General features: G+C 40.4%; 1 protein-coding gene, 1 non-coding gene and 2 pseudogenes across 6 annotated transcripts in view; 2 read left to right on the top strand and 2 right to left on the bottom strand.

Annotated features, from left to right (window-relative positions):
- Positions 1-24,902, bottom strand: part of LOC144323892 (E3 SUMO-protein ligase RanBP2) — a 92,649-nt gene extending 67,747 nt beyond the window's left edge. For 4 of the 5 annotated variants that reach the window (XM_077914842.1, XM_077914840.1, XM_077914841.1 and 1 more), the window contains exon 1: positions 24,714-24,893. In XM_077914842.1, coding sequence (XP_077770968.1) covers positions 24,714-24,785 — 72 coding nt within the window. In that variant the 5' untranslated portion in view covers positions 24,786-24,893. Of the gene's footprint in view, positions 1-24,713 lie in introns of all 5 variants that reach the window. The other variant, XM_077914844.1, reaches the window with a different exon arrangement.
- On the bottom strand, positions 1,342-1,478 carry LOC144324477 (small nucleolar RNA SNORA42/SNORA80 family). Its single transcript, XR_013389977.1, has one exon. It is a non-coding gene; the product is annotated as a small nucleolar RNA SNORA42/SNORA80 family (small nucleolar RNA).
- Positions 15,616-16,158, top strand: LOC144323029 (large ribosomal subunit protein eL21 pseudogene; annotated as a pseudogene).
- On the top strand, positions 17,723-19,143 carry LOC144323134 (HIG1 domain family member 2A pseudogene; annotated as a pseudogene).
- Positions 24,903-25,240: the final 338 nt, after the last annotated feature.

Raw genomic sequence — 25,240 nt, forward strand, 5'->3', positions numbered from 1 at the left:
ATAAAATCTTGCCATTTAAAATAATGTGGATGAATTCCAAGGGAATTATGCTAGGTGAAGTAAGTCAGGAAAGGCAAATACTGTATGATTTCACTTACATATATGGAATCTCAAAAAACAAAAACAAAAACAAAGATTCAAGGGCGCCTGGGTGGCTCAGTTGGTTAAATGTCTGCCTTCAGTTGAGGTCACAATCTGATGTCACCATCAGACTGCTTCTCCCTCTGCCTGCCCACTCCCCCCCCCCCCAACTTGTGCTTGCTCACTGTCAAATAAATAAAATCTTAAAAAAAAAAAAAAAGACTCAAGATCATAGATACAGAGAACAGACTGGTCGTTGCCAGAGTTGGGAGGGTGGGCAAAATGGGTGAAGGGAGTCAAAAGGTACAAACTTCCAGTTACAAAATAAATGGAGTCAAAGGGGATGTAATATACAGCATAATGAATATAGTTAATAACACTGTATTGCATATTTTAAAGTTACTAACAAAGTAAATCTTTTAAGTTCTCAACGCAAGAAAAAAATTCTATGACTATATACACTGACAGATAGCAACCGTTTCACTATATGAATATCAAATCATGTTGTATGCCTGAAACTAATACGTAAATAAATGAAAGTAAATAGTCTGAAAAAGATGTACCAATCTAACACTAAATAAAAGAAAGCAAGAGTAGCCATACTAATTCAAACAGAAGACTCCAGAGCAAAGAAAGTCATATAGGATCAAGAGGAGCATTACATTTTGATATGGAGATCAATTCTAGAAGACAAAGAAGTCCTTAAAGTGATATGTACTTAGTACAGTATGTAGGCAAAAACGGACAGAACTGCATGGAGATATAGATGAATACACTTTTACATATAGTTGGGAGACTTCACTTTCCCTCTATCAGAAATAGAGGCAAGTAGAATCAGTAAAAACAATAGCTGAACTAAATATTCATCATCTATCAACTGGACATAATCAACATCTCTAGTCTACTTCATCCAACAACGGAAAACACATTCTTCTCAAGCTTACATCAAACATTCACCAAAATAGACCATATTATGGGCCATGAAACACACCTGACCAAATTTAAAAGAACAGAAATCCTTTGTTTTCAAGCTACAAAGGAGTAACAAAAGAGTAACAAAGGAGTAACAAAGATAACTGAATAATCTTAAAATACTAAGAAATTAAGTAATAAACTACTAAATAATACATGACTCAAAGAAGATATCAAGAGAAATTTTTAAATATTTTGAAGTAAAGAAAAAAGAAATATCCTTACCAAAATTTGTGGAATACAGCAAAAACACTGCTTAGGCACACACACACACACACACAAATTTAACAGTATACAGCCCCCTTTGGTGCTCACAGTGCACCAGTGAGGAAGCTGGGCAATGGTTCGGGGCTGCATGCTCCTCTGGCACAGGTATACTATGAGAGGCCCACAGAGAAGAGCCTGCCATCAATACATTACCATACAGTAGAGATAAATTTATAGCAATGAATGCATGTATTAGAAAAGATCTAAAATTAGTTATCTAAGCCTTCACCTTAGGAAACTATAAAAAGGCAAATTAAATCCAAAATAAGCAAAAAAGAAAGCAAAAATTAAAGCAGAAAAACATAAAATACATAAGATATATAAAACTAATGGCTGATTTTTTTTTTTTTTTTGAAAATACCAACAAAACCAATAACATGCCATGAGGGTAATAAGAAAAAAGACAGGGAACACAAATTACTAATATCAGACATTAAAAAGGGCATCACGGGGGATCCCTGGGTGGCTCAGCAGTTTAGTGCCTGCCTTCAGCCCAGGGCATGATCCTGGAGTTCCAGAATCGAGTCCCTGCATGGAGCCTCCTTCTCCTTCTGCCTGTGTCTCTGCCTCTCTCTCTGTGTCTCTCATGAAAAAATAAAATCTTTAAAAAAATTTTTTTTAATTTAAAAAAAGAGCATCCCTACAGATCCCATGACAAAAGGGATAATAAGGGAAGACTATTAATTCAACGCCCACAAATTTGATAACCTAGATGAAATGCACCAATTTTTTAAAAGACACAATCTGACAAAACTCAGAAAAGAAATAGATTACCTAAATAAGCCTGTATCTATTAAAGAAATTGCATAAATAATAATCTTCTAAAACAAAAAGCACCAGGTTCACTGGTGAAGTCTACTGAACATTTAATAAGAAAGAAATTACACCAATTCTCTACAATCTTTCAGAAGAGAAAAACAAGGAAAATAATTAATTCATCCAATGAGACCAGCATTACCTTATTCCAAAACTAGACAAAAACATTACAAGGAAACTACAGACTGGCATCACTCAAAAAACATACTTACAAAAATCCTAACAGAATATTAGCAAACCTAATCCAACAATGTATAAAAAGAATCATATACCATGACCCATGATTTATCCCAGATACTCAAGGTTGGTTCAGCTTTCAAAATCAATTAACATAATCCATCACATCAACAAGTCAAAGGGAAAAAAGAAATTTCATGATCACATCAATACATGTAGAAAAAACATTTGACAAAACTAAAATACCCATTCATGATTAAAAAAAAAAAACCTCTCGGTATATCAGGAATAAAGGCAAATTCTTCAATAAAGAATATCTATAAAAACTAACATTATACTTAATGGTAAGAAACTCAAAAGTTTTCTCATTGAGATCAGAACAAAGCAAGGATGTCCCCTCTCTCACCACTCCTTTACACCATCATAGTGGAAGTCCTAGCTAATACAATAACACAAGAAAAGAAAAGATACACAAGTTGGAAAGGAAGAAATAAAAGTATATTTGCAGACAAAACTGTCCATGTAGAAAATCCAAAACAAATGATGAAAATATTCCTGAAAATAAGGAAGTTTGAAAGACAATAGTAATAAAAAGTCAATCACTTTCCTATATACCAGCAATGAACAAGAGAAATTTGAAATATAAGTTCATATTCACAATACCATTTATATTAGCACCCCCCAAAATGAAAATACAGTTGATCCTTGAACAACGTGGGTATCAACATTCAGCTCAATTGAAAACCCATATATAACTTTTGACTCCCCTAAATCTTAATAGCCTGCTACTGACTAAAAGCCTTACCAATAACATAAGCAGGCAATTAACACATATTCTGCAAGTGATATTATACATTGCATTCTTACAAAAAAAGTAGAGAAAAATTTAAGAAAATCATAAAAAAAAATAATAAAGAGGAAATACATTTACAGTACTGTACTGTATCAAAAAATTCACATATTAAGTGGACACATGCAGTTTGTTGTTTATGGGTCAATTGTAGTTCTAAATCTAACAAAATATGTGTAAGACCTATAAGAGGATAACTACAAAACTCTGATGCAAGAAATCAAAAAACTAAATAACTGGAGACATTCTATGCTCATGGATAGGAAGATCTGATCTTGACAATATGTCAGTTTTTCCCAACTGTATCTATAGATTCAAGCAATTCCAATCAAAATCTAGCAAGTTATTTTGTGGATATCAACAGAGTGATTCTAAAGTTTATACAGAAAGACAGAAAACCCACAGTTGCACAATACTAAAGGAGAAAAAAATTGGAAGGACTGACAGTACCTGACTTCAATACTTACTATAAAGCTGGAGTAACCAAGACAGTGCGGTATTAGCTGGTCCCTCCCAACAAGCTGACAAGATGGCAGAAGTGAAGAAGCAGTAGCTCACCTTTCCCAACTTTCACCTACCGCGGCACAGACAACCAGCTGCTGGACATGCCCTAGGAGCAGTTGATGCAGTTGTACAGAGCCTGGCAGCTGTGGAGGCTAAACCAGGGTTTGTGGAGGAAATAGCACTCACTGCTGAAGTGCCTGCACAAGGCCAAGAAGGCGGCTCCCTGACAGAAAAGCCCAAGGTGGTTAAGACGCACCTGTAGAACACAATCATCATGCTGAGATGGTGGGTGTCTACAATGCCAAGACCTTCAACTAAGAAATCAAGCCCGAGATGATTGGCCACTATCTGGGCGAGTTCTCTATTACCTACAAGCCTGTGAAGCACAGCAGACCTGGTATTGAGGCCTCCCACTCCTCCCACTTCATCTCTCTCTAGTAGGCTGTTCAGGCAATAAAGGCATAGACTTCTCAAAAAAGAGTGTATATTAGCAAAATTATAAACAGTAAAATGGGACAGAATAGACAGCTCAGAAATAGACCCATATAAATATAGTCAAGTGATTTCTGACAAAAGCAATTTAGTGGAGGAAAAACAGTCTTTCAAAGGGTGTTAGAACTAATATCCAAGTGCAACACAGTAACAATAATAATCTAGACACAGACCTTATACCCTTCACAAAATTTAACTCAAAATGGATCACAGACTTAAATGTAAATATAAAACTGTAAAACTTCTGGAAGATAACAGGAGAAAATCTAAATGACCTCAACGTTTGATGATGGCTTTTCATATACAACACCAAAGGCACTATCCATGAAAGAACTGATCTACTGTATGTCATTAAAATTAAAAATTTGTTCTAAAAAAAAATTGTTTTGCAAAAGACACTGAGAATGAAGACAAGCTACACAGTGGAAAAAATTATTTGCAATAGAAACATCTGGGGAGGACTGTTTTCCAAAATACACTAATAATTAAAAAAAACAATCTGGTAGCTAGGTTCCTCCTCCACAGAACCTGCCTCCACTCACTCCTCCGCCTCTAGCGCCACCTCCTATCTCCTCAATCCCAACATGTCCTGGGCTCCACATCTCCTGAGGAGCAGCATGACTGAATCAAGGATTCCCCAACCCTAGGTCCCCTTCTCTGTCATTCTCAGGACCAGTCTGACCTGTTCTCAGGAAGACCAAGAAATTGGTATGCTGAGAAGAGGACTGGTGCAGGAGACTATGGAAGATGGAGAGAGACAGACAAATGGGCAGAATCTTTAGAAGCAGCAAGTGTGTGGGTTGCAGGAGTCCTGCCTGTGTGGAGCCTGTGTGAGACTGTGAGACTGGATGGCAGAGAGTGAATGGAAGAGTGATGGTGAGGGAGGCCATGATGGTCCTATGATGTATATGTGAGTCTTTGTATAACGCTGGAGCTGTCTCTTACTTATGTCCTCCTGAAGCTTTCTTCTTTTTTTTTTTTTTTTTAAAAAGATTTTTATTTATTCATGAGAGACACAGAGAGAGGGAGAGAAGCAGAGACACAGGCAGAGGGAGAAGCAGGCTCCATGCAAGGAGTCCGATACGGGACTCGATCCTGGGACTCCAGGATCACACCCTGGGCTGAAGGCAGGCACTAAACCGCTGAGCCACCCAGGGATCCCAGCTTTCATTTTTTATATCCAGAAACTTCATTCCCCCTTCTGTTGTGTAATAAAGAATTTGACTGTTAAAAAAAAAAGAAAATATGATTTAAAAATGAATTAATGATCTAAACACATCTCCAAAAAATATATAAAACCAGAAAATAAATATATAAAAGGATCCACATCAATTTGTTTAATTCCAAATTAAACTGAGATACCATTACATGTATCAGAATAGTCAATATCCAGAACACTTCCAACACCAAATGCTAAGTAAGAAGGTTGTGCCGCTACGGGAAATGCTGGCAAGGTTGTGCTACTATGGAAAATCTCATTTATTCCTGGCAGATATGCAAAATGGTAGACACTGTAGAAGACTGTATGGCAGTTTCTTACAAAACTAAACATACACTTATCATGTGATCCAGTAACAGTGCTCCTTCATATTTACTCAGAGGAGTTGAGAACTTAGGTCCACCCAAAAACCTCCCACAAAATGTTTTATAGTTGAATCTTTAAAACCACCAAAATGTTCTTCAGTAGGTAAATGGGTACACTGTGCTACATGCAGACAAGAGAATATTAATATTGTTCAGTACTTTAAAATAAATGAGCTATCAAGTCATGAAGAGACATGGAGGAGACAGGTGCACATTACTGAATGAAAAAGCCAATCTGAAAAGGCTACATATTGTATGATTCCAACTATATGATATTCTGGAAAAGGAGAAACTAAGGGAAGGAACACTAAAAAGATTAGTGGTTGCCAGGGACTGGGGGAAGGATGAATAGGCAGAGCACAGAGGACTTTTAGTGCAGTAAAACTACTCTGTGTGACACAGTAATGGCAGACACATATCAGTATATCTTTGTCAAAACCAATAGGTTATACAACACCATGACTGAACCCTAAGGTAAACTATGGACTTTGGGTGATAATGATGTGTCCAAAGAGGTTTAACTGTAACAAATACACCACTCCAGTGGAGAATATTGATAATGGATGAGGCCAAGCCTGTGTGCAGGCAGGGAGTATGTGGGGAGTATCTGTCCCTTCTGCACAGTATTGATGTGAATCTATAACTGCTCTAAAAAATAGTTCTAAAAAATTTAGTTCTCAACAAAATACCATTCCTCAAAATGAATCTAACAGCATATTAAAAGTAGTATACGCCCAATATGTAACCAACTGGGATTTATCCCACGAATGCAAGATGGTTCCATACACACACACACACACACACAAATTAATCAAGAATACGTCATTAGGGACTTCTAGGTGGCTCAGCGGAGTGATCCGGGATTTCCGGGTTTGAGTCCCACATCAGGCTTCTTGTGTGGAGCCTGCTTCTCCCTCTGCCTGTGTCTCGGCCTCTCTTTCTCTCTCTCTCTCTCTCTCTCTGTGTGTGTCTCTCATGAATAAATAAGTAAATCTTTAAAAAAAAAAAAAAAAAAAGAAAGAAAAGAATACATTAGGAAAAAAAATCATTTCAACTGTTGCCGGAAAAAAAATTTCCCACAAAATTCAACATCTGTTCATAAAAACTCTCAGAAAACAAGGATTCTCTCAAAAACCAGAACATATCTTCAAATATGATAAAGGCCACAAATGAAAAGCCCACAGCTAACATCATACTCCATGGTAAAAGACTTAAGGCTTTCCCCCTAAGATCAGCAACAGCTTTTATCACTTCTATTCAACACTGAAGTTCTTGTCAGAATAATTAGAGAAGAAAGAGAGATAGGCTTCCAAATATGAAACAAAAGGAAGATGTAAAACTCTCTCTCTTCACAGATGATATGATTCTGTATATAGAAAACCCTGAAGAACCCAGAAGAATACCACTAGTGCTAAGAAACGGATTCAGTAACATTGCAGGGTACAAGACAGCCACACAAAAGTCAGCTGTGATTCTATTCACCAACAATGAACAACTTAAAAAAAAAAAAAAAAAGAATTAAGAAAGCAATTCCATTTACAATAGCATCTAAAAGAGTAAAAAAATAAATAAAAAATAAAAAAAATAAAAGAGTAAAATACCTGGTGATAAATTTAACCAAGGACTGAAACAAAGACTTAAACAAATCAAATAGTGTGTTGATACAATGACCTAATATTGTCAAAATGGTTCTACTACCCAAAGCAATAGATAGATTCAACACAATCCCAATAAAAATTCCAACAGCCTTTCCTGCAGAAAAGGAAAAGTCAATTCTCCAATTCATGTGGAACTACATGGATCCCCAAACAGACTAACACTCTCAAAACTGACAAAGTTGGAGGCGTCACCACTTTCCAACTTCAAAATTTACAACAAAGCTAAAGCAATCAAACCGGTGATACTAACATTAAGGACAGACATATAGTCCAAAGGAACAAAACTGAGAGTTCAGAAATAAACTCATAAATCTATGGCCAATGGATATCTGGCAAGGGTGGCAAGTCTATTCAATGGGAAAAGAACATTCAGTGGGAAAAGTCTCTATAATAGATGGTGATGGCACAACTGATTTTCCACATGCAAAAGAATAAAACTGGACCCTCACCCCCACCATAGGCAAAAATTAATTCAAAATGTGTCAATGACTTAAATATAAAAACTACAAAAATTTCAGAAGAAAACCTTGGGATAAGTCTTCATCCAAGATGGATTTGGTACTGCATTCTTAGCCATGACACCAAAAGCATAAGAAACAAAACAAAAAAGATAAAATGAAATTCATCAAAATTAAAAACTGTGCATCAAATGATATTTTAAAAGAACTGAAAAGACAACATACAGGATGAGAAAAAATATTTGGAAATTAAATCCAGTAACTAACTTCTGCGACTCAACAAATTCTATTAAAAGTCTAAGGCGGGGGCAGCCCCAGTGGCGCAGCGGTTTGGCGCCACCTGCAGCCCAGGGTGTGATCCTGGAGACCCAGGCACATCGGGCTCCTTGCGTGGAGCCTGCTTCTCCCTCTGCCTGTGTCTCTGCTTCTCTCTCTCTCCGTTTCTCATGAATAAATAAAATCTTTAAAAAAAAAAAAAAGTCTAAGGCAAAGAACTTGACTACACATTTCTCTAAAGAAGATATGGAAATAACCAATAAACCAGAAAAAGATGCTCAACAATACTAATGATCGGGAAAAAACCAATAGGGCAGCCCCGGTGGCTCAGCGGTTAACGCCGCCTTTAGCCCAGGGCCTGATCCTGGAGACCTGGGATCTAGTCCCATCCTCAGGTTCCCTGCATGGAGCCTGCTTCTCCCTCTGCCTGTGTCTCTGCCTCTCTCTCCCTCTCTCTCCCTGTGTCTCTAATGAATAAATAAAATCTTTTTTTTATAAAAAAAAAAAAAGGAAAACACCAATAAAAACCATAATAAAAACCACTTCAAGTTGATAAGGATGGCTACAATTTAAAAAGAAAGAAAATAGGGCAGCCCTAGTGGCACAGCAGTTTAGGGCCGCCTGCAGCCCGGGGCATGATCCTGGAGACCCGGGATCGAGTCCAGCATCGGGCTCCCTGCGTGGAACCTGCTTCTCCCTCCGCCTGTGTCTCTGCCTCTCTCTCTGTATGTGTGTCTCTATGAATAAGTAAATAAAATCTTTAAAAAAATAATGAATGAATGAATGAATGAATGAATGAATGAATGAAAGAAAGAAAGAAAGAAAGAAAGAAAGAAAGAAAGAAAGAAAGAAAGAAAGAAAATAAATGGGGAAGCCTGGGTGGCTCGGTGGTTTAGCACCACCTTCAACCCAAGGTGTGATCCTGGAGACCAGGGATCGAATCCCACGTCAGGCTCCCTGCGAGGAGCCTGTTTCTCCCTCTGCCTGTGTCTCTGCCTTGCTTGCTCTGTCTCTCATGCATAAATAAATACAATCTTTAAAAAAGAGAAAGAAAGAAAATAAGTTTTTGGTAAGAATGTGGAGAAACTGGATCCCTCTTTACACTGCTGGTGGGGATACAGCCACTATGAAAAACAGTTTGGGGTTCCTCAAAAGCTTTTTTAAAGAGTATGACGAGCAATTCTACTCCTGGATATATACCCAAAAGAACTGAAAACAAAGTCACAAATAGATATTCTTACACCCATGTCCACAGCAGCATGCTCACAAAAGCAGAAAAGCAGAAACAAACCCAAGTGTCCTTTAACAAATGAAAAAGTAATATGATAAATACAACATATTATTATTCAACCATAAAAAAATGAGGCTGATCCATGTTACAACATGGGTGAATCCTTAAAACACTCTAAATAACCCAGATACAAGGACAAATGTATGCTCCCACTTATATGAAATATCAAAAACAGGCAAATTCATAGAGAAGGAAAGTAGATTAAGAGTAACCAGAGACTAGGAGAAAGGGAAACCTGAGGAGTTACTACTTAATAATTACAAAGTTTCTTTACATGGGGTGACCAAAAGTTTCTGAACATAGATAGTGGTGGTAGTTGAACACTATTTATGTAACTAATACTACTGAATTGTATACTTAAAAGTAGTTCATGAAGGCGGGTAGATGGCAGAGTAGGAGGAGGACCCTAAGCTCACCTCATCCCACAGGAACATGTACACTACTGTAAATATCACAGAAAATGATCCAGAGACTGGCAGAACTCCAAAACTAAAGGTTGAGAGAAGAGGCCACAGGCAAAAAGGTAAGAAAGGCAGAGACCTGGTTTGGGAGCAAAACAGACTATGGCTATCCAGTTAGGAGAGAGCCATTAGCACATCGAAGGACAAGAAACAGATTATCACACCGCCACCCCCACCCCCAGAATAGGAATCCCCGTAATACTTAGCTTTGAAATCAAGAGGGGCCGAGGAATTTAAAAATCAGGGAGATCTGGCTCTGAGACCCCAGAAAGCATAAACAAAGCACAAGAGATATACATAGAAGCAGCAGTTTGAAAAACATCTGGGGAAAAAAAAAAAAGGAAAAACATCTGGGGCATACAGGGGGAAGAGTTATTAACTCAACTTAGAGTGTGTCCCAGAGAGGCAGGGATAACAGAGAATTCCCTCCAGGAACAAAGGAGCTGGCAGGGACTATTTCCCTCCAAGGATCCCAGCATAAACACACGACCACCTACAGGAAATAGAGTGGTATTACCCCTAATAGGGTCCTCCTACTCTACTTGCTTACATCAACCATTCCCCACCCCCCTCCTCCCCGGAGGGACTTATCCTTTCCAATTACACTTCCCTGAGTCTCAGCCCTGTAGGTACCTGCCCCAGAATATCAGGGCAAAACCTGCCCACACCACATTCCCCAACGCCTGCATTTTGCTCGGTTCAGGAGTCATGGCAGCAGATCTCATTTCATAAACAGACCAACATGCACTTTGCTAAAACACACCCACCCCAGCAGGGAACAAACACTGCCCACAACAGGCAAAAGAAACCTCTCTAAATGATTGAACTTAAAAAAAAAAAAAAAAAAAAAAGTTGCCAAAACACAACAGCAGAGTACATCCAACATGCAAAGGAGACACTCCCTGAGGTGCCAGGTCCTGAGAAACAGGACCTTGTGGTGCAGGCATTACATCCTCCTCCTCTCAGGCCATTACCTTCAAGAGTGGGAGACGTAGCTGACTTTCCTAACACAAAGAAACAGACACAAAGAGTTAAAACAAAATAAGGAGAGAAATATGCCCCAATGAAAGAACAGAACAAAAAAAGATCACATCAAGAAACCTAAGCCAAAAAAAAAAAAAAAAAGAAAGAAAGAAACCTAAGCCAAAAGTATATAATATGCCTAATAGAGAATTTAAAGTAATATTCATATGGATACTCCCTGGGCTTGAAAAAAGAGTAGAAGACATCAAAAAGACTCTTAACAAAAGGACACACACACACACAAGAGCAATCAGGAATAAAAGATATATGAAATTAAAAACACACTTGATAGAATAAATAGCACGCTGGAAGAAGCAATCAAGCTGAGCAAGTGAAAAGAAAAAACTTCTGCAAATTGAGAATAAACTTAGGAAACTCAGTTACTCCACCAAGCATAACAACATTCACATTATAGGGATCCCAGAAGAACAGAGAGAAAAGGCAGTAAATTTGTTTGAAGAAATAAGAGCTGAAAACTTCCCTAATCTGGGGAAGGAAGCAGATACCCCGATTGAGGAAGCACAGAAATCTCCCAACAAAATCAACCCAATAATATCTACACCAAGACAAACAGTAATTAAAATGGCAAGAAGTCGTAACAAAGGAAAACTTTAAAGTAGCAAGAAAAAGAAGATAGTTACATACAAGGGAAACTCCATAAAGCAATCAATAGATTTTTTTCAGGACAAACATTACAGGACAGGAAAGAGTGGCATGATATATTCAAAATGCTGAAAGGGAAAAATCTGCAGGCAGGAGCACTGTATCCAGCTAGACTATCATTCAAAATAGAGATAAAGAGTTTCTCAGACAAAAACTAAAGGAGTTCATGACCACCTAACCAGCCCTACAAGAAATTAATTCAAGGGAACTATTTGAGTGGAAAGAAAAGACTGTAAGTATGAAAAGAAGGTATCACAAAAGTAGTTTTTTATACTTAAAAATAAGAATACCTGTAAAAATCAGTCAAGGAACTCACAAAATAAAAGGATGTTAACAAATGACACCGTATACCTAAAACATGGGGGGCATGTGGAAGGAGAAGAATGGATTCAAACATAAACATTACCTTCACACAGAGTGATAAATGCAGATGATGTTATACAACTAATGGTAACCATAAATCAAAAACCAGTAATAGATATTCAAAGAATAAAAATAACCAAAATATATCACCAAAGCCAGCAAATAATGAAAGACATCAAGAAAGGATCAGAGCAAATCTACAAGAAAACAAAACATGTAATAAAATGGCAATAAATACCTATCAATAATTATTTTGAATGTAAATGGACTAATTACTCCAATCAAAAGACATAGGGTGACAGACTAAATTAAAAACACCAAGAACCATCTATATACCTACCACCTACAAGAGACTCATTTCAGACCTAAAGACACTGCAGATTCAAAGTGAGGGGAAAAAGAAACATTTGTCATGCAAATGGCTTCAAAAGAAAGCTGGAGTGGCAATAATTACATTAGACAAAAGAGACTTTATTTTTTTTTCTTTTTAAGATTTTATTTTATTTATTCAAGAGAGACAGAGAGAGAGAGAGAGAGAGAGAGAGAGGCAGAAACACAGGCAGAGGGAGAAGCAGGCTCCATGCAGGGAGCCCAATATGGGACTCGATCCCAGGTCTCCAGGATCATGCCCTGGGCTGAAGGTGGCGCTAAACTACTGAGCCACTGGGGCTGCCCACAAAACAGATTTTAAAGCAAAGACTAACAAATGACTAAAAAAGGACATTATATAATGGTAAAGGACACAATCCAACCAGAAGATATAACAGTTTTAGGTAATTATGCACTCAATATAGGATCACTCAAATACACAAAACAGTTAATAACAAACATAAAGGAACTAATCAATAGTAATATAGTAATAGTAGGGACTTTAACACTCCATTTAAATTGATGGACAATAATCCAAACAGAAAAACAAGGAAACAGTGGCTTTGAATGACACAGTGGAACACATAGGTTCAGCAAATATATTCAGAACATTCCATCCTAAAACAGCAGAATACACATTCTTTCCAAGTGCACATGAAACATTCTCCAGAACAGATCACATACTAGGCCACAAATCTCATCAAATTCAAAAAGATCAAAGTTATACCATGCATCTTTTCTGACCACAACATGATTACAAAAAGTCAACTCCAAGAAAAAATCTGAAAAAACCACAAATACGCGGAAAGTGAATAACAAGTACTACAAAACAATGAATAAATCAACCAAGAAATCAAAGAAGAAAACAAAAAGTACATGGAAACAAATGAAAATGAAAACATAAATCCGGGATCCCTGGGTGGCTCAGAGGTTTGGTGCTTGCCTTCAGCCCAGGGCGTGGATCCTGGAGTCCTGGGATCAAGTCCCACATCAGGCTCCCTGCATGGAGGCTGCTTCTCCCTCTGCACCTCTCATAAATAAATAAAATCTTAAAAAAAAAAAAAAAAATCCGGGATCCCTGGGTGGTGCAGTGGTTTAGCGCCTGCCTTTGGCCCAGGGCGCGATCCTGGAGACCCAGGATTGAATCCCACGTCAGGCTCCCGGTGCGTGGAGCCTGCTTCTCCCTCTGCCTGTGTCTCTGCCCCTCTCTCTCTCTCTCTATCATAAATAAATTTTAAAAAAATTTTTTTTAAAAATCCAAAAATCTTGAGGATGTAGCAAAAGTGGTTCTAAGAGGGAAGTTTACAGAAATACAGGTGTACCTCAAGAAACAAGAAAATCTGCAATGTAACCTTATATCTAAAGGACCTAGAAAAATAAAGCCCAAAACAAGCAAAAGAAAATAATGAAGATTAAAACAGAAAAGTTAAAGAAACTAAAAAACAAAAAAAAAAACACAATAGAACAGATCAATGAAACCAAGATGTGATTCTTTTAAATTATCAAAACTAGGCGCCTGGGAGGGCTCGGTGGTTGAACGTCTGCCTTTGGCTCACTCAGGGTGTGATCCCGCAGTCCCAAGATCAAGTCCCACATCGGGCTCCCTGCATGGAGCCTGCTTCTCTCTCTGCCTCTGCTTCTCTCTGTCTCTCTCTCATGAATAAATAAATAAAGTCTTAAAAAAAAAAAAAAAACTGCTGTCTACCAAAAAACTCATTAAAAAAAAGGTGGGGGAGAGGGGGAGAGAGGACTCAAACAAAATCACAAGGGAAAGAGGAGAAACAACAAACACCACCACAGAAATATAAACAATTTTAACAATATTGTGAAAAATTACCTGCCAACAAAATGGACATCTAAAAGAAATGGATAGGGGATGCCTGGGTGGCTCAGTGGTTGAGCACCTGCCTTTGGCCTAGGGCGTGATCCTGGAGTCCCGGGATCAAGTCCCACATCGGGTTTCCTGCATGGAGCCTGCTTCTCTCTCTGCCTGTGTCTCTGCCTCTCTCTCTCTGTCATGAATAAATAAATAAAATCTTTAAAAAGAAAAGAAAAGAAAAGAAATGGATAAACTCCTAGAAACATATAACCTACCTAAACTGAAGCAGGAAGAAATAGAAAATATGAACAGACTAATTACCAGCAATGAAACGGAATCAGTAATCAAAAAACTCCCAATAAACAAAAGTACATGACCAGATGGCTTCACAGGAGAATTCTACCAAACATTCAAAGAAGAGCTAATACCTATTCTTCTCCAACTACTACAAGTAGAAGAAGAAAATAAACTTCCAAATTCAAATTCATTCTAAGAGGCCACCATTACCCTGATAGTAAAAGTAGATAAAGACACCACTGAAGGAAGAGAACTACTGGGGATCCCTGGGTAGTTCAGTGGTTTAGCGCCTGCCTTCAGCCCAGGGCATAATCCTGGAGTCCCAGGATCGAGTCCCACATTGGGCTTCCTGCATGGAGCCTGCTTATCCATCTGCCTGTGTCTCTGCTTCTCTCTCACTCTCTGTGGCTCTTATGAATAAATAAATAAAATCTTTAGGAAAAAAAAAAAGAGAGAGAACTACAGGTCACTGTCTCTGACGAACATACATGCAAAAATCTTCAACAAAATACCAGCAAACTGAATCCAACACATTAAAAAAAAAAAAATCATTCAAGTGGGATTTATTACTAGGTTGCAAGAGTGGCTCAATACTTAAAAATCAATGTGATAGACCACATCAATAAGAAAGGATAAAAACCATACAATCATTTCAATAGATACAGAAAAAGCATTTGTCAAAGTACAATACCTATTCATGATTCATGATAAAAACCCTCAACAAAGAGGTTTAAAAGAGAACATATCTCAACATAATAGAGGCCTTACCTGAAAAACCCCCAGTCAACATCATTATCAATGGGGGAAAATTAAGCACTTTTCCCCTAAGGTCAGGAACAAGACAAGGATGTCCAATCTAACCACTGTTATTCAACGCAGTCCTGGAAATCTTAATTACAGAAATAAGACAACAAAAAAAATGAAAGGCATCCAAATCGGTAAAGAAGTAAACTTTCACTATCAGCAGATGATGTGATACCATGTATTATAGACTCCACTAAAAAGCTACTAGAACTGAGGGATGCCTGGGTGGCTCAGCAGTTGAATGTCTGCCTTTGGCTCAGGTCATGATCCCACAGTCCCAGAATCGAGTCCTACATGGGGCTCCCCACAGCGAGCCTGCTTCTCCTTCCGCCCATGTCTCTACCCCTCTCTGTTTCTCATGAATAAATAAAATTGTAAAAAAAAAAAAAAAAAAAAAAAGCTTCCTTTCGGCCAGAACCGCCATCTTCCAGTAATTCGCCAAAATGACCAACACAAAGGGAAAGAGGAGAGGTACCCGCTATATGTTCTCTAGGCCTTTTAGAAAACATGGAGTTGTTCCTTTGGCCACATACATGCGAATCTATAAGAAAGGTGATACTGTGGACATCAAGGGAATGGGCGCTGTTCAAAAAGGAATGCCCCACAAATGTTACCATGGCAAAACTGGAAGGGTCTACAATGTTACTCAGCATGCTGTTGGCATTGTTGTAAACAAACAAGGGCAAGATTCTTGCCAAGAGAATTAATGTCCTCATTGAGCATATTAAACACTCAAGGAGCCGAGATAGCTTCCTGAAGCGTGTGAAGGAAAATGATCAGAAAAAGAAGAAGCCAAAGAGAAAGGTACTTGGGTCCAACTGAAGCGCCAGCCTGCCCCACCCAGAAGCACACTTTGTGAGAACCAATGGAAAGGAGCCTGAACTGCTGGAACCCGTTCCCTATGAATTCATGGCATGATAACTGTAAAGAAAATAAAAGACCTCAGGATTGTAAAAAAAAAAAAAAAAAAAAAAATACTGGAACAGATAAATGAATTCACTAAAGTCAAGAAAACAAAATCAATATGCAGAGAAATATATTGCATTTCTATAAACTAATATATATGAAACAGCAAAAATAAAAATTAAGAAAACAATCCCATTTCCAACTGCACCAAAAATATCTAGGGATAAACTTAAGAGATGAAAATTAAAACAATGGTGAAAGAAATTACAGACAACAGGAAAAAAAAGACAGCTCACAGACTGGAAGAACAAATATTGTTAAAATGTTAACACCACCCAAAGCTACCTACACATTTAATGCAATCTCTATCAAGATACCAACAGCATCTTTCACAAAGGCCAGAACAAATAATCCTAAAATTTGTATGCATCCACAAAAGACCTTGAATAGCCAAAACAATCTTGGAAAAGACCAGAAAAAAACTAAAGGCATAAACAACTCCAGACTTCAAATTATATTACAGTGTAGTAATCAAAAGCTTAGAACTAAGGACACCTGGGTGGCTCAATGGTTTAGTGCGCCTGCTTTTGGCCCAGGGCGTGATCCTGGAGTCCCGGGATCGAGTCCAACATCGGGCTCCCTGCATGGAGCCTGCTTCTCCTTCTGCCTATGTCTCTGCCTTTCTCTCTCTGTGTCTCTTATGAATAAATAAATGAATTTTTAAAAAAAAATTAAAAAGTACTAGCACAAAGACACATAGATCAACAGAAGGGAATAGAAAACCCAAATATAGTTAAATCTCCAATGAAGGAGGAAAGAATATGCAGGGAGAAAAAGATGGTCTCTTCAACAAATAGTGTTGGGAAACCCAAATAGCTACATGCAAAAGAAGGAAACTGGACCACTTCCTTACATGATACATTAAAATAAATTCAAAATGGATCAAAAAACTAAATGTGAAATCCGAAACCATAAAAAAATCCTAGAAGAGAACACATGAAGTAATTTCTCTGACACTGGCCATAGCAACCTTTTCCTAGACGGATCTCCTGAGAAAAGAGAAATAAAAGCAAAAATAAACTACTGGGACTACAACAATATAAAAAGCTTCTGCAGTGAAGGAAACAATAAAAAACTAAAAGGTAACCTACTGAATAGAAGAGATTTGCAAATGACATATCCAAAATACAGAAAACCTTCATATGACACCCCCCCAAAAAAAATAATACAATTTTTAAAAAGACAGAGGGGTGCCTGGGTGCTCAGTCAGTTAACCATTAGCCTTCAGCTCAAGATATCATCCCAGGGTCCTGGGATTGGGTTCTGCATTGGGCTTCCCACTCCCTAGGGAGTCTGCTTCTCTCTCTCCCTCTGTCCCTCCCACTTGTGCACACATCTGCATACTCTATCGAATGAATAAAACCTAAAAAAAAAAAAAAAAAGTTAAAGGAAAAAAAACAAAAACACTAATTCAAGGGAACACCCACATCCCTATATTTATTGCCGCATTATTTACAAAAGGTAAATTATGGAAGCTGCCCAAGTGTCTATTGATAGTTAAATAGATAAAGGTGCGGCATATACTTATAAAATGGAGTATCACTAAGCCATAAAAAAGAATGAAATCTTGCCATTTGCAACAACGTGGATGGAGCTAAAGAATATAATGTGTAGGGCAGCCCAGGTGGCTTAGCGGTTTAGCACCGCCTTCAGCCCAGGGTGTGATCCTGGAGACCCGGGATCGAGTCCCGCATTGGGCTCCTTGCGTGGAGCCTGCTTCTCCCTCTGCCTGTGTGTCTGCCTCTCTCATGAATTAAGTAAATAAAATCTAAAAAAAAAAGAAAAAAATATATAATGTGTAGTGAAATAAGTCAAAGACAAATATACCATATGATTTCACTCATGTGGAATTTAGGAAACAAAACAAATGAGCAATGGAAAAAAAGAGAGACAAACAGACTTAACTACGGAGAACAAACTGATGGTTACCAGAGGGGAAGTGGGAGAGGGGATAGCTGAAATAGGTGATGGGGATTTTTTTTTTTTCTTTTTGGTGATTGGGATTAAAGACATATAGTTATCATGATGAGCAGTGTATAATCACTGTATTGTACACCTGCAACTAATATAACACTGTGCTAACAATAATGGAATTAAAATTTTTAAAAAATGGGGATCCCTGGGTGGCGCAGCGGTTTGGCGCCTGCCTTTGGCCCAGGGCGCGATCCGGGAGACCCTGGATCGAATCCCACGTCGGGCTCCCGGTGCATGGAGCCTGCTTCTCCCTCTGCCTGTGTCTCTGCCTCTCTCTCTCTCTGTGTGACTATCATAAATAAATAAAAATTAAAAAAAAATTTTTTTTTAAATGTTTAAAGCATTAAAATGGTAAATTTTTTTACATGTATTTTACAATTTAAAACATCGACTGTGGATTTCTCCCAAAGCTGTTGCCCGGGACAGGCGGCTCCTGGCCCTGTGACTCCGGGGGCACCCTTTGAACCATCACAGCCCCCAGTCATTGAGGGCTTTAGCCCCAGTATCTGCAGCACTCCAGAAAGCTTCAAGGAAAAATTCCTTCGGAAGACCCACGAGAACCCAATGGTATCCATAGGCTGCCTGGGCACGGCGGCCGCCCTAACCTACGGCCTCTACTGCTTCCACCAGGGTCAGAGCCACCGCTTGCAGCTTATGATGCGCACCCGGATCGCTGCCCAGGGCTTCACGGTCGCAGCCATCTTGTTGAGTCTGGCTGCATCTACGATGAAGTCTCGATCCTGAGTCCGAGACCACCTGGCCTTGAAAGTCACAGAGATCACTCCCAGCCCCAAGAGCAACCACCGGTCCTGCCACCTGACTTATTCCCCCCAGGTCTCCCCTGACAAGCCCCTGTTTCAGCGGGGGAGGAAGTGGCCAATTCTGTAACTGATAGGTTTTTCCAGGAATCTCAGATTTGGTTGAGTTTGGGTGTTGCATACTATAATTGTGCCCCCACTTTCTTCACTTCTTACTTTATAAACTAAAATCAACTGTGGAACATACTCAATGGGTGAAGTATATGGCATGTGAACTGTATCTCAATTAAGCTGTATAAAATACACTCTCATGTCAAAATTGTGATTTTGAAATTGTGATTTGAAATTACCGAATTATCGGAAAATTATTCCAAGTGACCTTAGTATGACAGTATTCAGTATACATCCTTAAAGGATATATTGTTTTTTTAAGAGTTTAGTCATTTTTTTTTAAGATTTTATTTATTTATTCATGAGAGAGACAGAGAGAAAGGCAGAGACACAGAGAGAGGCAGAGGGAGAAGCAGGCTCCATGCAGGGAGCCCAATGTGGGACTCGATCCTGGGACTCTTCGATCACACCCTGAGCTGACAGCAGATGCTCAACTGCTGAGCCACCCAGGCATCCCTTTACAGGATATATTTTAAAAGTAAAGAACTGTAGGGGTTAACTATAGTCAGTTAAGCTTCCAACTCCTGATTTCAGCTCAGGTCATGATCTTATGGTTGTGGGATCAAGTCCCGCATCACACTCTACAACTAGTATGGAGTCCGCTTCAGACTCTCTAATAAACAAAATATTTTTTAATAACTATAAAAGAACTATAAGCAATCAATCTTCATTCAGGACTAACAAACACCTGAGAAAAACAGGGGGACTAGAACTGTAATCATAAATACTTTTAAAAAGCAAAGAAGGAATACAGCAGAATTGAGGCACAGAGCCTCCCTCCTCTTCCCCAAATTCATAAATTTAAGAGATATGAAGTAGTTTATGACAATAATAATGCACAACAGGCAAGATGGCATTAAAATGAACACTTTTCTTCCTCCTTTTAAAAAATAAATTCCAGGCAGCCCCAGTGGCGCAGCGGTTTAGCGCCGCCTGCAGCCCAGGGCATGATCCTGGAGACCCTGGATCGAGTTCCACGTTGGGCTCCCTGCATGGAGCCTGCTTCTCCCTCTGCCTGTGTCTCTGCCTCTCTGTGTGTCTCTATGAATAAATAAATAAAATCTTTTTAAAAATAAATAAATTAATTAATTAATTAATTAATTAATTCCTGGGCAGCCCGGGTGGCTCAGTGGTTTAGCGCTGCCTTCAGCCCAGGGCATGATCCTGGCGACCCAGAATTGAGTCCCACGTTGGGTTCCCTGCATGGAGCCTGCTTCTCCCTCTGCCTGTATCTCTGCCTCTCTCTCTGTCTCTCTCATGGATAAATACTCTTTAAAATTTTATTTATTTATTTATTTATTTATTTATTTATTTATTTATTTATTATTCCCACAAGTTACAATGTTAACACATAATAGAAAAACCAACTCCACAGCCTATTTTGCTTCCAAATATCTCATTAAAGACTATATTAAGATAGCTGAACAGCAATTATTAAAGAATAATATATAGAAGCACAAAATTGGAAAATTTAACAGTCTTGTCTCCATTCTGCTCATTTTATAAAAGAACTTAAGTCTGAGGGGGTTAAATGCCTTGTTTAAGGATACACAGGTAGAAAGGAAAGGAGCCAATGTTATTCATAATTCAGTTAGTCCATGATTCAGTCACTGCTTTTTTCCATGACACTTTATGCCATTGTAAACAAATACTTAAATTCATTTAAACTCCTATCAAAACTGACGTGGGGCTGAAAATAGGAACATTCAGATCTGGAGAGATGCCACATTAACCCTCATCTTGCACAGCCAATTGACTCACTATCTCCCCATCTCCCCAAGTCCCCAACACCCCCTGCAAAAAATATAAGCAAATGGATATTTTCTCTGTATAAACCAATGAGCTCCAAACTTATGGAGTCCTGATAAGGGATGAGGGCAGAGGTCATAGACACAGATAAGCAAAGTCTAGATACTGAGTGGTGAGTTCCCCAATCACCTTCCCCTGGAAGAGAAGGTTAAAAATAGAATAGAAGACACAAGCAAGAGAGAAAGATACGGAGGATCAAACCAGAATCCACTTCCAGGTGTTTTGAAGGGGGGGCGGGGGGGAGGGTGTGTGTGCGCTAGGGATGGGGAAGAAATGCTCAAAGGAGTAACACAAGGTCCCAGAACCGAAAGAAATAAGTTTTTGAAGGGAAATTTCCAGAAAACCTACAAGCTATGAATAACAAGAATCACAGCAGATTTCTAACAATACAAATGATCAGAAAATGGGGACGCCTGAGTGGCTCAGCAGTTGAGCATCTGCCTTTGGCTCAGGGTGTGATCCCGGAGTCCTGGGATCGAGTCCCACGTCAGGCTCCCTGCATGGAGCCTGCTTCTCCCTCTATGTCTCTACCTCTCTCTGTGTGTATAAAATCTTTTTTTAAAAAAATGATCAGAAAATGAAGCAATACTTTCAAAATTGAGGAAAAAATTATTTCAAACCTAGAATCTGATAACCAACTATAAACTTTAGGTGAAGACTTTTTCAGGCACATCATGTTAAAAAAAAAAAAAAAAAATTTCCAACCATTCCTTCTTAAACAAACTGGAGATTGTGCTACACCAAAACAAAGGAAACTGAGTACACTGAGTTACAAGAAACCAAGGGTCTAAAACAGGAAAGAAGTAAAGGTAATTCTCAAGATGATGATAAAGCCAAGTCCCAGAGCTAGAACTGTGTAGCAAAGAGAAGAAGCCAGCCCAGACTGCGGGAGTAAGACAAGAACGCTCCAGAACAAAGACTTTTTAAAAAATTTTAAGCTGAAATCAGTGGACTATGTGACTTCTTTGATCACACTTGAGAATTAAACTGAGTTTGGGTAAAGAATTAGTAATACATCATAGATAACTAAACCAAAAAAATAAAGCAACTATTAACTCCAAAGAAGGATAAAACTACACAAAAAAGGTGGCTCAAATGTATAAATATGTACCTTATCATAATTACATAAACAAACTATTCATTTAACTAAAAATCACAACAGACCTTGAAGAATGAGAGGGAAAAGATCTATAAAAAAATAAAAATAAGAAAAATAAAAATAAAAAAGAGAGGGAAATGATCTGTGGACAGATATCTGGGGGACAGAGTGGAAAGCCCACAGGAAGTGTCTAAAATGTGGAAAAGGAAACAGAGAAATAAAAGTATATATTATGCTATTCAGAAGTCTATAGTATAGATGTAAATGGTAGAACAATCAACCAAGAGCTGCCAAGTTGCCTCTGATCAGTAGGTAAGAGGGGTATTATGGACTGGGAAGCCAACTCAACAGAAATCTAGGAAAACTAAATAGAAGCCAACTAGGGAAAGAAAAATTAAAGAACACAAGTAATATCTTCAATAATGGCAAAAGCAGGCATGAATAGAAAATAACAAAACAAAAGAGATAAATGAAAGCATAATGGAAGCCTGGGAAGGTAAGACTGTGGACCCATCACAGCATTCCAGAACTTGGGACATCCCAGAAAGCATCCCCAGTTCACACACTGTGGGGATCTACCAAGCTGGGAGCCAAGTAAATACTAATCTTTCTACTCTTTTTTTTTTTTTCTTTTGCTTTTTTTTTTTTTTTAAAGATTTTATTTATTTATTCATGAGAGACACAGAGAGAGAGTGAGAGGCAGAGACACAGGCAGAGGGAGAAGCAGGCTCCATGCAGGGAGCCCAATGTGGGACTCAATCCCAGGACTCCAGGATCACACCCTGGGCCAAAGGCAGGCACTAAACCGCTGAGCCACCCAGGGATCCCCCTAATCTTTCTACTCTCAACAGTCACTCTGCTTCCTCCACCATCTGCCTGATTCCAAGTTATACAAAGTACTGTTTTGTCCTTTCACTTAGACCTAAGATTATAGAATATCATCACCTGCTACAAAGTTACTCACTTGCTAATGAAATCCCCAAGTTCTCAGGTTTGAAGAAAAACATCTGATTAAATAATACTCTTTAAATGTAAAACAAGGGTAGCCATAATAATCAGTCCTTAAATTTTTCACTCCACCCCTCTTTATTTGATGGAAAAAGCTAAGTAGTTCAAAGAACATTCTAAATTCTGTCCTCAGACATAAGATCTTAATCTTTTGGGAGCCACTAAAAATCTCATAAAAGCTCTAAATTTGTTTTAAAAAAAGGCTTATTAATTCAGCGGTCCAGAAACCTTAATTAAGTTCTGTTTTAGACTCTGGCACCACGTTTGTGTTTAAAGCCAGCTGTTTAAAATTACCATCTCAAAAAAAAAATAAAATAAATTAGCCATCTCTATGTAGGTACCTATTCCTCTCTTCTGGTGGAACAGGTTATAACCAACTCTGTTATAAAAGAAACTAAATCAGACCCACAACCGAAATCCTACAGAGACCTATGCCTAATGTATGGTTAGAGATACAATTATGCAGCTATTAGGGCAGCCCGGGTGGCTCAGCGGTTTAGTGCCGCCTTCGGCCCAAGGCGTGATCCTGGAGACCCGGGATGGAGTCCCACGTCAGGCTCCTGCGTGGAGCCTGCTTCTCCCTCTGCCTGTGTCTCTGCCTCTCTGTGTGTGTGTCTCTCATGAATAAATAAAATCTTTTTTTAAAAAATGCAGCTATTACAATCACATCCATCTCTCAGTTTAATTTCCTCACCTATCTTTATTCTCATAGGCCTTCTCATAAAAGACCCCCAAGAACTGTTCTGACATCAGTGTTCAGTGCGTACCATGCTCCAGGCACTGCCCTAAATGTTTAACACCGGCCATCCTGGGCACTCCTACCAATACCATTACCCAACTCACTCGCCTCTGATCGCAGAGCTTATAGGGGGCAGTGCTGGGATTCAACTCCCAGCAAACTAACTCAAGATCCGGGGCACACCACTCACCCATTAGCCTTGTTCCTCACCCTCCACATCCAATCACTAATGAACCCACAACATATGATACATTATCTTCAGAGGAAAAAATACGCTGAACGTGTTGTCAAAAGGTTAAAAATGTTAAGCCGTAGTAACAATGGCCTGTAAGAAATTCAGAATTCCCAAGACTGCGTTTGTGAAAGCTAAGGGCAAATAAAAGCAGCGTGCGCGGAGTGCTGGCAGCGGGAGCGGAGTGTGAAGAGCGGGGGCAGAGTCCCCACGGGCGCGCGGTGACAGATGCTCAGAGTGGGGCCCCCACGTCCCCCGGCGTCGTGTGCGCGCCCCGCCGGGAGGGGCCAGCGCGGACCCCGAGCTGCGCCAGCCCCGCGGGGTCCCGCCGCCCTCCAAGGCCAGGCAGGGCCTCCTGCCGCAGCGGCTACTGCCGGCGAACCACCACAGCCCCGCCGCCGCCGCTGGCCGGCTCCCCAGCCCGGGGCGAGGCCGCGCGGCCGCTGCCCAGGAGCCCCGGGCGGGATGGGCCCCCGAGCGCGGAGCGTCAGGAGCAGGCCAGGAGGAAGGGGAAGAGCCGACGCCAACGGCAGCCCGCCGCGCCCCCCCCTCCACCCCCGAGCTCGCGAGCGCCACGCCGCCCACCGGAACGCGGGAGCCGGCCGGCGCCTCAGCGCGCCAGGGAGCGGCGGCCGCCGGGAGCCATGACGCCGGCGCTGCGCGGGGCCGGGGCAGGGCCGGGGCAGGGCCGGGGCAGGGCGGGGGCCGCCCGGCTCTCCAGGACCCACTCACCTCTCGGGGCGACGGGACGGAACCCTGCACCGAGGCGATGTACCGCTCCACGTCGGCCTTGCTGCGCCGCATCGCGCCAACGACCGGACTCCCAGGGCGCGGGAGGCCAGAGCCGAGGCCCACCGCGGTCCCGTCTCCAGGAGCGAAGCGCCTGAAAGCCCGTGACGCAGCGCCGTCGCCGGCCGAAGAGCGGCCGGGCCAGCGTGCGTGTTGCGTCAGCACTGTGCGCCCGCCGACGTCGGCGTCGCTCGCGCGGCTCACGGCGCTCCGGCCAACCCCGCCCGAGGCTCGGCGCGGTCCTGCGGGGCGCGGGGGGCGCTCCGGCTGCGGGAGCGGCGGCGGGAAGCCTGAGCGCTGCTGAACGGAAGGCCGTCGGCGGGGCGGTGTGTACCGGAGGGCTCCTCAAAGTTGGCGCCGCTTCTTCTTAATTTTGATAACGTAGAGCAGCCCCGGTGGCGCAGCGGCTTAGCGCCGCCTGCAGCCTGGGGTGGGATCCTGGAGGCCGGAGATCGAGTCCCGCGTCGGGC

The sequence above is a fragment of the Canis aureus genome, chromosome 11, assembly GCF_053574225.1.
Source record: "Canis aureus isolate CA01 chromosome 11, VMU_Caureus_v.1.0, whole genome shotgun sequence".
Lineage (NCBI taxonomy): Eukaryota > Metazoa > Chordata > Mammalia > Carnivora > Canidae > Canis > Canis aureus.